Source organism: Microtus ochrogaster, chromosome 7 (genome assembly GCF_000317375.1).
Source record: "Microtus ochrogaster isolate Prairie Vole_2 chromosome 7, MicOch1.0, whole genome shotgun sequence".
In the NCBI taxonomy this organism is placed as follows: domain Eukaryota; kingdom Metazoa; phylum Chordata; class Mammalia; order Rodentia; family Cricetidae; genus Microtus; species Microtus ochrogaster.
The window spans coordinates 43,458,191-43,468,185 of record NC_022014.1 but is presented as its reverse complement, the minus strand read 5'-3'; the positions used below and the strand labels follow the sequence as shown (position 1 = coordinate 43,468,185).

At 49.5% G+C, this 9,995-nt stretch overlaps 1 protein-coding gene across 1 annotated transcript in view; it reads right to left on the bottom strand.

The window, feature by feature from the left end:
* The window catches only part of Fat2 (FAT atypical cadherin 2), a 59,800-nt gene that overhangs the window by 13,311 nt on the left and 36,494 nt on the right, over positions 1 to 9,995 (bottom strand). The window contains exons 13-18 of the mRNA XM_005350047.2: positions 7,740 to 8,123; positions 6,876 to 7,090; positions 5,517 to 5,654; positions 4,941 to 5,084; positions 3,896 to 4,093; positions 498 to 1,308 (exon numbers count right to left, since the gene is read on the bottom strand). Of these exons, the coding sequence (XP_005350104.1) occupies positions 498 to 1,308; positions 3,896 to 4,093; positions 4,941 to 5,084; positions 5,517 to 5,654; positions 6,876 to 7,090; positions 7,740 to 8,123 (1,890 nt within the window). The remainder of the gene's footprint in view (positions 1 to 497; positions 1,309 to 3,895; positions 4,094 to 4,940; positions 5,085 to 5,516; positions 5,655 to 6,875; positions 7,091 to 7,739; positions 8,124 to 9,995) is intronic.

Here is a 9,995-nt window from a genome sequence, read left to right as displayed (position 1 = left end):
AAAGATGCGGACTGCGGCAGAGCAAAGATGCGGACTGCGGCAGAGCAAAGATGCGGACTGCGCCAGAGTAAAGATGCGGACTGCGCCAGCCTGATGCCCCAGTCTATGCTTTTAGCTACGGTGTCTTTTGTACTTGACTGTGACTTTCAAAATACCAGAAAGTTGATGGGCAGTGGTGGCGCCTTCAATCCCAGCACTTGGGAGGCAGAGGCAGGTGGATCTCTGTGAATTCGAGGCCAGCCTGGTCTGCAAGAGCTAGTTCCAAGATAGGATCCAAAGCTGTCTCGAAAAACAAAACAAACAAAACAAAACAAAACAAAAAATCCAGAAAGTGGAGAGAACTTGGTTAGTGTCCCACAACTAAATTTTGGGGCATCACTCCCAATGTTATGCTGGCCTGTGGCATTTAGTTTGATTATAGCCATGCTTGTGAACCTCTGTGGGAGTTCACATGGAGGCCGGCAGCCAGGGCCCAGCAACACAGCCCCAGGCCTTACCATTGCAGGAGCAGTTCCTCCCCAGATGGTGTCGTGGTGTTAGGATGCTGAGCCGGGCTGTGCTGTAAGTTGGCCCAATCCTGGGCTCCAGGGACACTGTCTCACGGCAGGTTTGATCTTGGCAGCTTAGCCCTTGGCATGGCACCACGGGTAGAGCGGACCTCATCTGAATTCCCACCAAGTGTTCCATCTCTTTGGCTGAATGAACTATGGCAGAGGCCAACTCCTCGAGGTCATAGGAGGTTCCGGAATGCCCCTCAAAGACCAGAAGCACATCCACGCCAGCCGTGGCCTCTGCAGGCTGCAGGCTGGCCAGGTGGATGTTGGCTCGTTTGATGTCCAGGGTATTGCTGAGGAATCTCTGCAGGTTGCGCCAGTGGTCGCTCACCAGTTCTTCAGGGCTGACCTGATGAAAGCCCAGCCACACGGCTTGCGGAGGAGCCTCCTGCACCATGTGCCACACGTGGACGTGGACCCCAGTGGTGGTGGTGAAGGTCCCATCACTGACTGTGATGTTGAGGGAGTATCGGCCACGAGGCAGTCCTTGGGAGGCGATAATCTTGCCATCTGATGCACCCACTGAGAAGTACCTGCCCAGGCTTTCCTTTCGCTCCAGGCTGTAGGTCAGTGTGTCCTGTGGGTCTCGGTCTGTGGCATGGATTTTACCTACCATGCCACCCTGGAATTCCTCCTCTGCCACTGTGATGAAGATCTCCAGTGGGAGTGTGAAGGGTGGGTAGCGGCTCTGCTCTGTCACGTGTACTCTGACCAGTGTGGAAGATGACAAGGGCGGGAGGCCACTATCTGAGGCCTGTGGGTAAGACGAACAGGGTTGGTACCCAGCAGACTGCAGTGTCTCTATGCCCAGCTGAGGCTGTTCCCTCTACCAACCTAGTCTCCCTTTCCCACACCCGCCAAGACGGGTGATGCACACTGCCATGCTTGGAAAAAAAAATCAACTTCAAAGCCCAAGGATGCGCTAGAGATTTTCTTAAGGTTTTGTAGAAAACAGGGAAACAGTAAAACAGCTCAACTTCCCCAAGCCTCATGGGCCCTGAGCTTCTTCCTAAATCGCCCCAACCAAACCTTCACGTGTGTGCACACGCATGTATGTGCTTATTTGTGTGTGCATGCATGTGCTGACTGAGCCAACTCTCCAGCACAGGCCCATCTTTCCAGGCCTCTTCCCTTCTGAGCCCTCTACCCCCCATCTCCGGCCCAGACATGGCTAAGTCAGCAGGCACCTCCGAGAGGTCTTCACGCCCCTCCACAGCTGCTACCTCACTGAAGGAGGGCTGCTCTGAGACTCTCTTTCCTACACATTGGAGCGGGAGTGAGAACTCACTCTCTGGGCCAGATGAATACTTTCTGGGCGGGGCCTCTGCTGTAATCCGGACAGGCAGGGTGAGTGATCAAACATGCAAGAGGCTAGTGAAGACGCAGTGAAGAAAACAGACGTGAGAAGATGGTGAGGGGTCTGACTTAGGTCAGGTGAAAGGGATGCCGTCTCTGAAGCGGGGGAGTGTGGCAGGGCCCTCAGGGTGGGCAAGAAGTGGCATGCCAATTAAACAGGAAGGCGCTGGAGCAAATGGGGGGGAAGGTGGCTCCACAATGGGCTGAGGAGCACAAGGCTGGGGCTCAAGTCACAGTTGTGAAAAGCTCGTGGAGACTTTAAACAAGGGTGGAATGATCTCCTTATATAAGAAAATTGGGGCTGGAGAGACAACGCAGGGCTTAGGGCTTGCTGCTCCTGTGGAGACCCCAAGCTTTGTTCTCAGCACCCACAGTGGGAGGCTCATAACCATCTGCAATTCCAGTTCCAGGGAAGCCAAACAAGTATGTATACAAATGTAAACACACACACACACACACACACACACACACACACACACACACACACACACACTAGAGTGCCTATTCAACTTGGCTTGCCAAGGCTAGCTTGGAATGTTCTTGGCTGTGGTTCAGTTGTCACCAATGTTTCGTATTTCTGCCCATTCAAAATTCAAATGTTAAAATACAATTCCCATTGCCTATAAGTGGAGCCTTTGGGAAGTAAGAGCAGAGCCGTGGGGCCTTTGTGAAGATGATCAGTGCCTTTAAACAAATAAACAAACAAACAAAAGCCCTTTTTTTTAATTTTACAAGAAATGATCTGACTCTATAACTCAGGTTGGCCTCAGGACTTACAATCCAATCCTCCTGTCTCAGCCTTCCAAGTCATGAAATTATAGGTGTGTACAACTCCTTTGCCTTGTTTTAACACATGGTCTAGACATGTAACCCAGACTGCCCTAGAAATCTGTTTTTGCTCAGATTGATCTCATATTTATAATTCTCCTGCCTCAGCCCGCCCAGTACTAGGTAGGGCTACGGGGAAGTAACACTCCTCTGGCTAAAGGAACATCAGTGCCTTTATAAGTACTTGCCACCGGCTTGCTGTCTTCCTGCCATGTTAGAAAGAGGTCCCTCACCAGGGTCTGCTCACAACTTCATTATGATCTTGGCCTTCAGCCCCCAGAACTGTGAAAGGTCTGATCGTTAGCATGTATCTATAGCATATATATCTGCTGGAGTAGCCAGTTGAACTAGTCAGTACTTCTGTCACTCAAAATATCACAGTTTGGACCTCAGCTATCAGTCGTCCATAAAATGAACAATCCTCCTGCTTCACCATGATTGATCAACCTTATCTATGCTTCAGTTTCCTTCCTGACATCACTTCCTTTTTTGATCACGGGTCACTCTAACTCTTACCCAGCTTGTCTTGTCCATCTCACTCTTCCTGCCTAGAATGCTCTCCTGCCCACTGTCCTTCAGGTCCCCTCAGGTCTCCACTCAGATGTCAGACATGTGACATATCTGTGTGTACCTTGCCTTGAGTCTCTTGTTACCTTATTGACTTAAGTCCTAAGGTGTGACTCTCCCATTTATCTACTCAGTGTTTATCTTCATACTCAGAATGGAATGCCCACATGTAAAGGAGCAATCCCCTTCACCTTCCATGCTAAGGATGTCCTCGGGCCTCCACATGCATGTACACACATGGATAGTCAAGCACATGTATGCACTTACACACAGACACATACATATACACAAGCACACACAGACACATACATATATACAAGCACATACAGACATACATATACACATGCATATACAGACACACAAATACACACAAACTTACAGATTTGCACACACACACACACACACACACACACACACACACACATGCACACACAAGCATGAGAAAAAGTATTCCTGCAGGGCTCAGTGTGAAGTCCCTAGTCCACTGCCAGGTCCACACACACTCAAACACCACCAGAGTGTCTACCAGCAGGTGTCCTGTCTCCAAGGCTATCACCGCACACACTAGCTCAGATTCACCCAGCACCCACCTCGATGTGAAGCTGATACCATTCCTGGGCCCTCCTGCTCAGGCCCGCAGCTGTCACTAGCCATCCATCTGGCGTCACTCGGAACACAGACCCAGTGTTCCCCTTAGTGATCCGGAAGGAGTAAGGGGGCCCATTCTGTGGAGAGTCAGGATCATCCAGGATCAGCTGCAGGACTTTGACGCCAATGGGGGAGTTCTCCTGTGACCGAGAATGACAGGAAGCCAGAGAGTGGTGTAAGTCATGGCCCCTCAGGTCCCTCCTTTGTGGTCCCACTTTCCAGGGACCAGTCCTTATTCCTCTGCCCACAGACTGGGCCTAGGCTGAATGCTGGCCAGGTAGTTTTCCCTCCATGTCCCTGAGCACAGCACTGGGTCTTAGAAGGGCTCGGGTCAAACCCTTATCCTATAGAGGAGGCCAGTGCCTGACCTTACAGCTGACAGACTACAAGTGCTTAGAATCCATGGGTGCATGGTGGCGGCACTTCTATTTTTTAATCGTTACTTTTTTAGCTAGAAAACAAAATAATGGGTTTCTTTATGATATTATATATATGCACACACATATAATTTTATCTTATTTTCAATACACCTCCTTACTACCCTTCTAGTCCTTCCCTCTTCCCCATCTCACTGGTCTTCCTTCTTCCCAAATAGTCTCCTTTCTGCTTTCATTATACGTGTGAACATATATGCACACAAATCTACATACATGTACACAGTTAAAGCTAGATTCACATTTGAGAGTTAACATGAAGTATGCTGCCTTTCTTCCCCCACGTACCATCATGTCTGAAATCTCTGAGGTGGACTCTACCCACGTCAACGACTGTGGTGAACCCCAAATAAAACAGGATAACAGTCCTGTAAAAGCCTAACAAGGGGCCCATTTCTTTTCTGTCCCTTAACCATGGCCCACTTTGGTTCCCTGTATTCCCTTTAGGGACAGCAGAGGGAAAAAAATCAGTTGGTTGGGTGGACTGATATCCCCGGGAAGCTCCTCTCATTGAGAGGGACACAAGAGGAGGGTAGGTTCAGGATGCCCTTACCTGGACAGCGGTGCTGTAGTTGAGCTGGAAGAACCTGGGTGGGTTGTCATTGACATCAACCACCTCAACAGCCACCTCTGTGTCCTCATGCAACGGGGGCTGCCCGCTGTCTGTGGCTCGGAGCCTCAGAGAATAGCTGGGTGTCTGTGGCAAGATGCACAGCAGGGGAATTAGAGATATAGCCCCTGGTGTCTGTCCCTTGGGGTATTGCCTACTCCGAGGGGCCTCCCATAGCACTAGAGTTCAGGTGTCAGAATAGTATAGATAGAGTGGTTTGCGACCCAGTAGCTCCTCACTATGGGGCCCTGGGAAGGGGTCTGAGCTGGGGAAGAGGGTAAAGTCAGGTCATGCTTCCTAGAATGGCTGTGGGCATCAAATGGTGAGATTCTCTTAAGGCATCCAGCAAAGGGCCTGAGGCCAGGAACTGATCTCAGTCCATGGTAGCAGTCACTGCACTGATGCCTTGTCAGCCTGCCTCTTCACTCTAGGGACTGTCTGGACATCAGGATGGGGTGTGTTTGCCCTTTACCCTCTGGGCCTGCCACAGGGTTACACTTCTGCTTAGCCTGGATTCACCTGTTCCCAGTCCAGTGCCTTGGCCACCTGAAGCTTCCCCTTCTTTGGGTTGATGGTGAAATGTCCAAGCTGGTTCCCTCCCACCAGGCTGTAGGTAATGGCACTATTTACAGGGCCATCGTCATCAGATGCTGATACCTGTAACAGAGGAAAGATTGTAAATTCAGGCACAAGAGTGACCAGAAAAGGATCTTAGTCCTGAGTGTGATGGCTGACCCCAGCCGCTACCACTGAGTCGGCAGTCCCCAACCCAAGAGAATCTCTTGTGATCTCAGTATACCATGGATTCACTTATTGGCCCATTCTCTCCAGGGACAAGGTACACAAGGGCTGGTTCCAGGAGGCCAGAATGTAAGGAACATATAAAATGGTGCACCCCTAGAAAGTGTTGTGGCTGGTGTTGTGGGTGATTCCCATCACGGTGGTCCTCATGGGAGTAGAGTGGACTGACATCCAGGAAGGTTATAAGAGAATTCAGGGAACTCTGGAGGCTGGGGGTGGGTCTGGGCATAGAAAGAACATCCAGGCAGAGGAAAGGGTATGGCCAAGGAAGTGTGGAGGTGTGTTCAAGAAGGAACGGTATAGCCAAGGAGTTGTGCAGATGTGTTCAGGAAGAAAGGGTATGACCAAGGAAGTGTGGAGGTGTGTTCAGGAAGGCAAATCCTGGTTTGCATTTAGTGCCCAGGATGCACACAGAGGCAGAAGGAGAGATCAGAAGGAGAGGGAGTTGGAGAGGAGTCCTGAAGAACTAAACGTGAATATGTTTCATGGATGGAGGGAGCAACTGTATATTTAAAAGCAAAGAAATATAATGCGGTATGCCCTCTGTTCCTATCTCCCACCCACTGGCTCTTCGTACCACTCCCTGCATAGACTGCCGTAGGCATTGGGCGAACCTCTGGAGTCATCCTCTTTTTGGCTCTTCTATTGAACATTACCAATCCTGTGCCCCCACTAAATCAGCCTGACACTTATGTGTGGCACAGTTTTCCTGAGGAGTCACAAGTCATGTACTATAGAGTGCTGGCTTATGATAGAGCTCTGGCTTATGATAGAGTGCTGACTCGTGATAGAGCGCTGGCTTATGATAGAGCGCGACTTATGATAGAGCGCTGACTCGTGATAGAGCGCTGACTCATGATAGAGCGCTGACTCGTGATAGAGCGCTGACTCGTGATAGAGCGCTGACTCGTGATAGAGCGCGACTTATGATAGAGCGCTGACTCGTGATAGAGGGCTGACTCGTGATAGAGCGCTGGCTTATGATCCATGCTTATGATGACTGAGGACCTGTAGGGAGTGAAGCAAGAGCCACCCCAGAAACTATACCCCACAAAGAGTGAAGCCAGGGTTCCTTACGGTCAAGATGGCATCACCGACAGCAGCGTTCTCTAAGACCCTCACAGTGTACAAGTCATGGGTGAATCTGGGGTGGTGTTCATTAACATCAGTGACATTAACCACGATGGTGGTCACATCACTGAGAGAGGAAGAGCTCTTCCGGCTGCATTCAATAGACAGGAAGTACTTGGGAGTTGTCTCATAGTCCAGGTTCCCGTTGACATATAGGATGCCTGAGGAGAGAAGAAGTGATGGAGGAGAGGCAGCTGGAACCATAGGGCAGAGTTTTGAGCGGTTGGGAGCTAGGTCCTGTGCATTGGGGTGCCTGGGAGGACTCTGCTTGAGATGCAGTGGGGTCCTTCCATGGGTCCCCTTGGGTTTGACTCTGGCTCCATAGCTAGGAGGAGAAAATAGATAGGTTTCCATATTCTGCATTTCCTCATGATCATAGTGGAACATTCAGGGGTGTCAGGAACTTGGCTGGGCAGAGAGAGGGTGGTTTTAAGATAGGCAGCGAGTCCCACACTACTTGAGAACTTGATCTTAGCAAGTGTTTGGCTCAGGGAAGAAGTGAGGCATGCCAAGCCTGTTGGGCTATGCTGAGACCAGGAAGCCACCACCAGATGGGTTGATGGATCACGGAGGATCACGGACAGAGTACTAAGTGAAGCTACGAGGGAATAATGACCCTCTCAGGTGAGCGAGGCCCACATGTAAAAAGGGCCCAGCTTATGGGTCTATGGAGAAATGTGGGCAGTGTATATATAATCAAAGGATGCCAGTCGCAGAGGATGGGAAGGCTGTGTGGACGGATGTTCCCTGTACGTGAAAAACTAGTATACCCCACTAATGAAGGGTTGAGCAGGCTCTGGCCCATCTCACCTGTGTGAGCATCCAGTCGGAACTTCCCCTGCTCATTCCCACCCGTGATGCGGTAAGCAGTCTTCTCTGAGCCCGGGCGTGTGAGGGTAGCCAGCTGCAGTATCTCCGTGCCTATCACAGCATCCTCTGGCACCTGCGTGCTGTGCTCCGCATTCAGGAAGATGGGAAGGTAGTCTTCCAGGCCCACCACGGAGACTGTGACAGTGCCCAAGGTGGAGAGTGGTGTTGGGATGCCTAGGTCTGAGGCCTGGACTGTGAGCTCCAGAGCTGAGTTTGATCTGACCTGCAGAGGCTTCTCCAGACGAATCACCCCCGAAGTGGCATCAATGGAGAACTGGCCATCAGCAGAGTCCGTCAGTGAGTACATCACCTGGGCATTGGTACCTGTGGAGACCAGGGCTGAGAGTTACACTGAAGATACCCAAGGCAGGACTTTGGAGAGGCTCCTAAAAGCTAGTGTGCCCGGGGCATGTCAAGAGTGAGAATCTCAGTCAGCAGCTCCAAGCCCTCACCAAAATAAATAAATAAATAAATAAATAAATAAATAAATAAATAAATAAATGAATGAATTTTTAAAAAATTAAAAAAAAATCTTGGGAGGATGATAGCTTATTCATAAACTAGTTGGCAACTTTCTGTGAGCCTATAATTAATAAAAAGTTAAGAAAACAGGGCTGGATGGGTGGCTTGTTTGACAAAGTGCTTGATACCCTAGCGTGAGGACCTGAGTTTGATCCCCAGAATGCATGCAAAAAGCAAGCATGGTGAGGCGTGCCTTGATTCTAGCACCAGGGAGGAAGAGACTGACGGATCTCAGGGGCCTGCTGGAGAGTCACCCTAGTCTAACTGACTAACTCCATGCCAATGAAGGGCCCCTGTATCCAGAAACAAAGTGGATGACACACAGGGCATGATGCCTGATGTTGACTTCCGGCCTCCACACATACATGCACACATGTACACATGTGCCCACGCATACATGTCCACCTCCATCATGAACATGGGTGAAGGTTTCCCAGCCCCGGCTTCTCTGTCTTTGGATTGATAGTTCACCCTCTCTAGAATACGCTCTCTTGCCTTCTGCAATGCCAAGCTAAGATCTAGGATGTGTTCAGTTTACATTGCTGGAGGAGTATGATTCTGCTTTTATCGCTATCATCTTAACTGGCTACTGGAACCGTTAGGGTATGTTTTAGTCTACCCAGATTATCAATGATAAAATTTGACTTAGAAAAAATGGATCAAATTAGGATGTTTCAGGATGGCAGATGCTATAACTGGTCCAGTGTGGGACAAAAACACAATGATGGATCTAATTCACTGTGTGCCTTGGTTTGAATGTGACCTTCACTGTTCATGTATCGAAAATTTGGTCCCTAATTCATGTGTGGATGATGTTGGGAAGTCACTGAGACTAGATGAGGTCATAAAGGTGTGGCTACCAGGATGGCATTAGTGGCTTCACAAGAAGCAGAAGACCAAGCCAAGATACCACAGTTGTCCCTGGTCTCCCTGCAATGCCTTCTGTTGTATTGTCATATAACTGAAAACCCTCCCCAGATGCTGGTACCACATTCTTGTACTTTCCAACCTCTATAACTGTAAGTCAGATAAACTTCTATTTTCTTTTTTGGTGTGTGCATATTTCTGTGTGTGCAGGGGTGCATGCATATGCACGTGCATATGGAAGCTAGACATCATCTTAAGGTGTCATTTCTCAGAAGCCATCTTTTCTGAGACAGGGTCTCCCACTGGTGTGGGGTTCACTGATTCAGTTAGGCCAGTTGCCCAGCAAATCCCAAATATCTTCCTGTCTCCCCCTGCCCAGCACCGGGATTCCAAGTATCCCTCTAGCCCTGAACCACCTAGTCCATGGTATCCAAAAACATCAATCAAAAGCACACTAGAAGACCTTGCAGATATCACATGGCAAAGAACGAAAACAAAGTCATTGAAATAAAAATGTAGACTCTTAGGGCTGAGGATACAGCTCAGTGGCTGTGGTTTGAGTGTGAACTGTGCTCCCATAGGTTCACGTGTTTGAACACTTGATACCCAGCGTGTGAAGGTAGAGTTCACTAGAGGAAGTAGGTCATTGAAGGCAAAACTTGAGGCTTGATAACCGGGCCCTACTTCCTGTCTGCTCTCTGCTTCCTGAATGTGGACACAGTATGACAAGCCACCTCATGTCCTATGGCCAGGGTGGACCTATTTCTTCTCAAATCATCAAAGTGAACTCTTGCTTCCTGAAGCTGT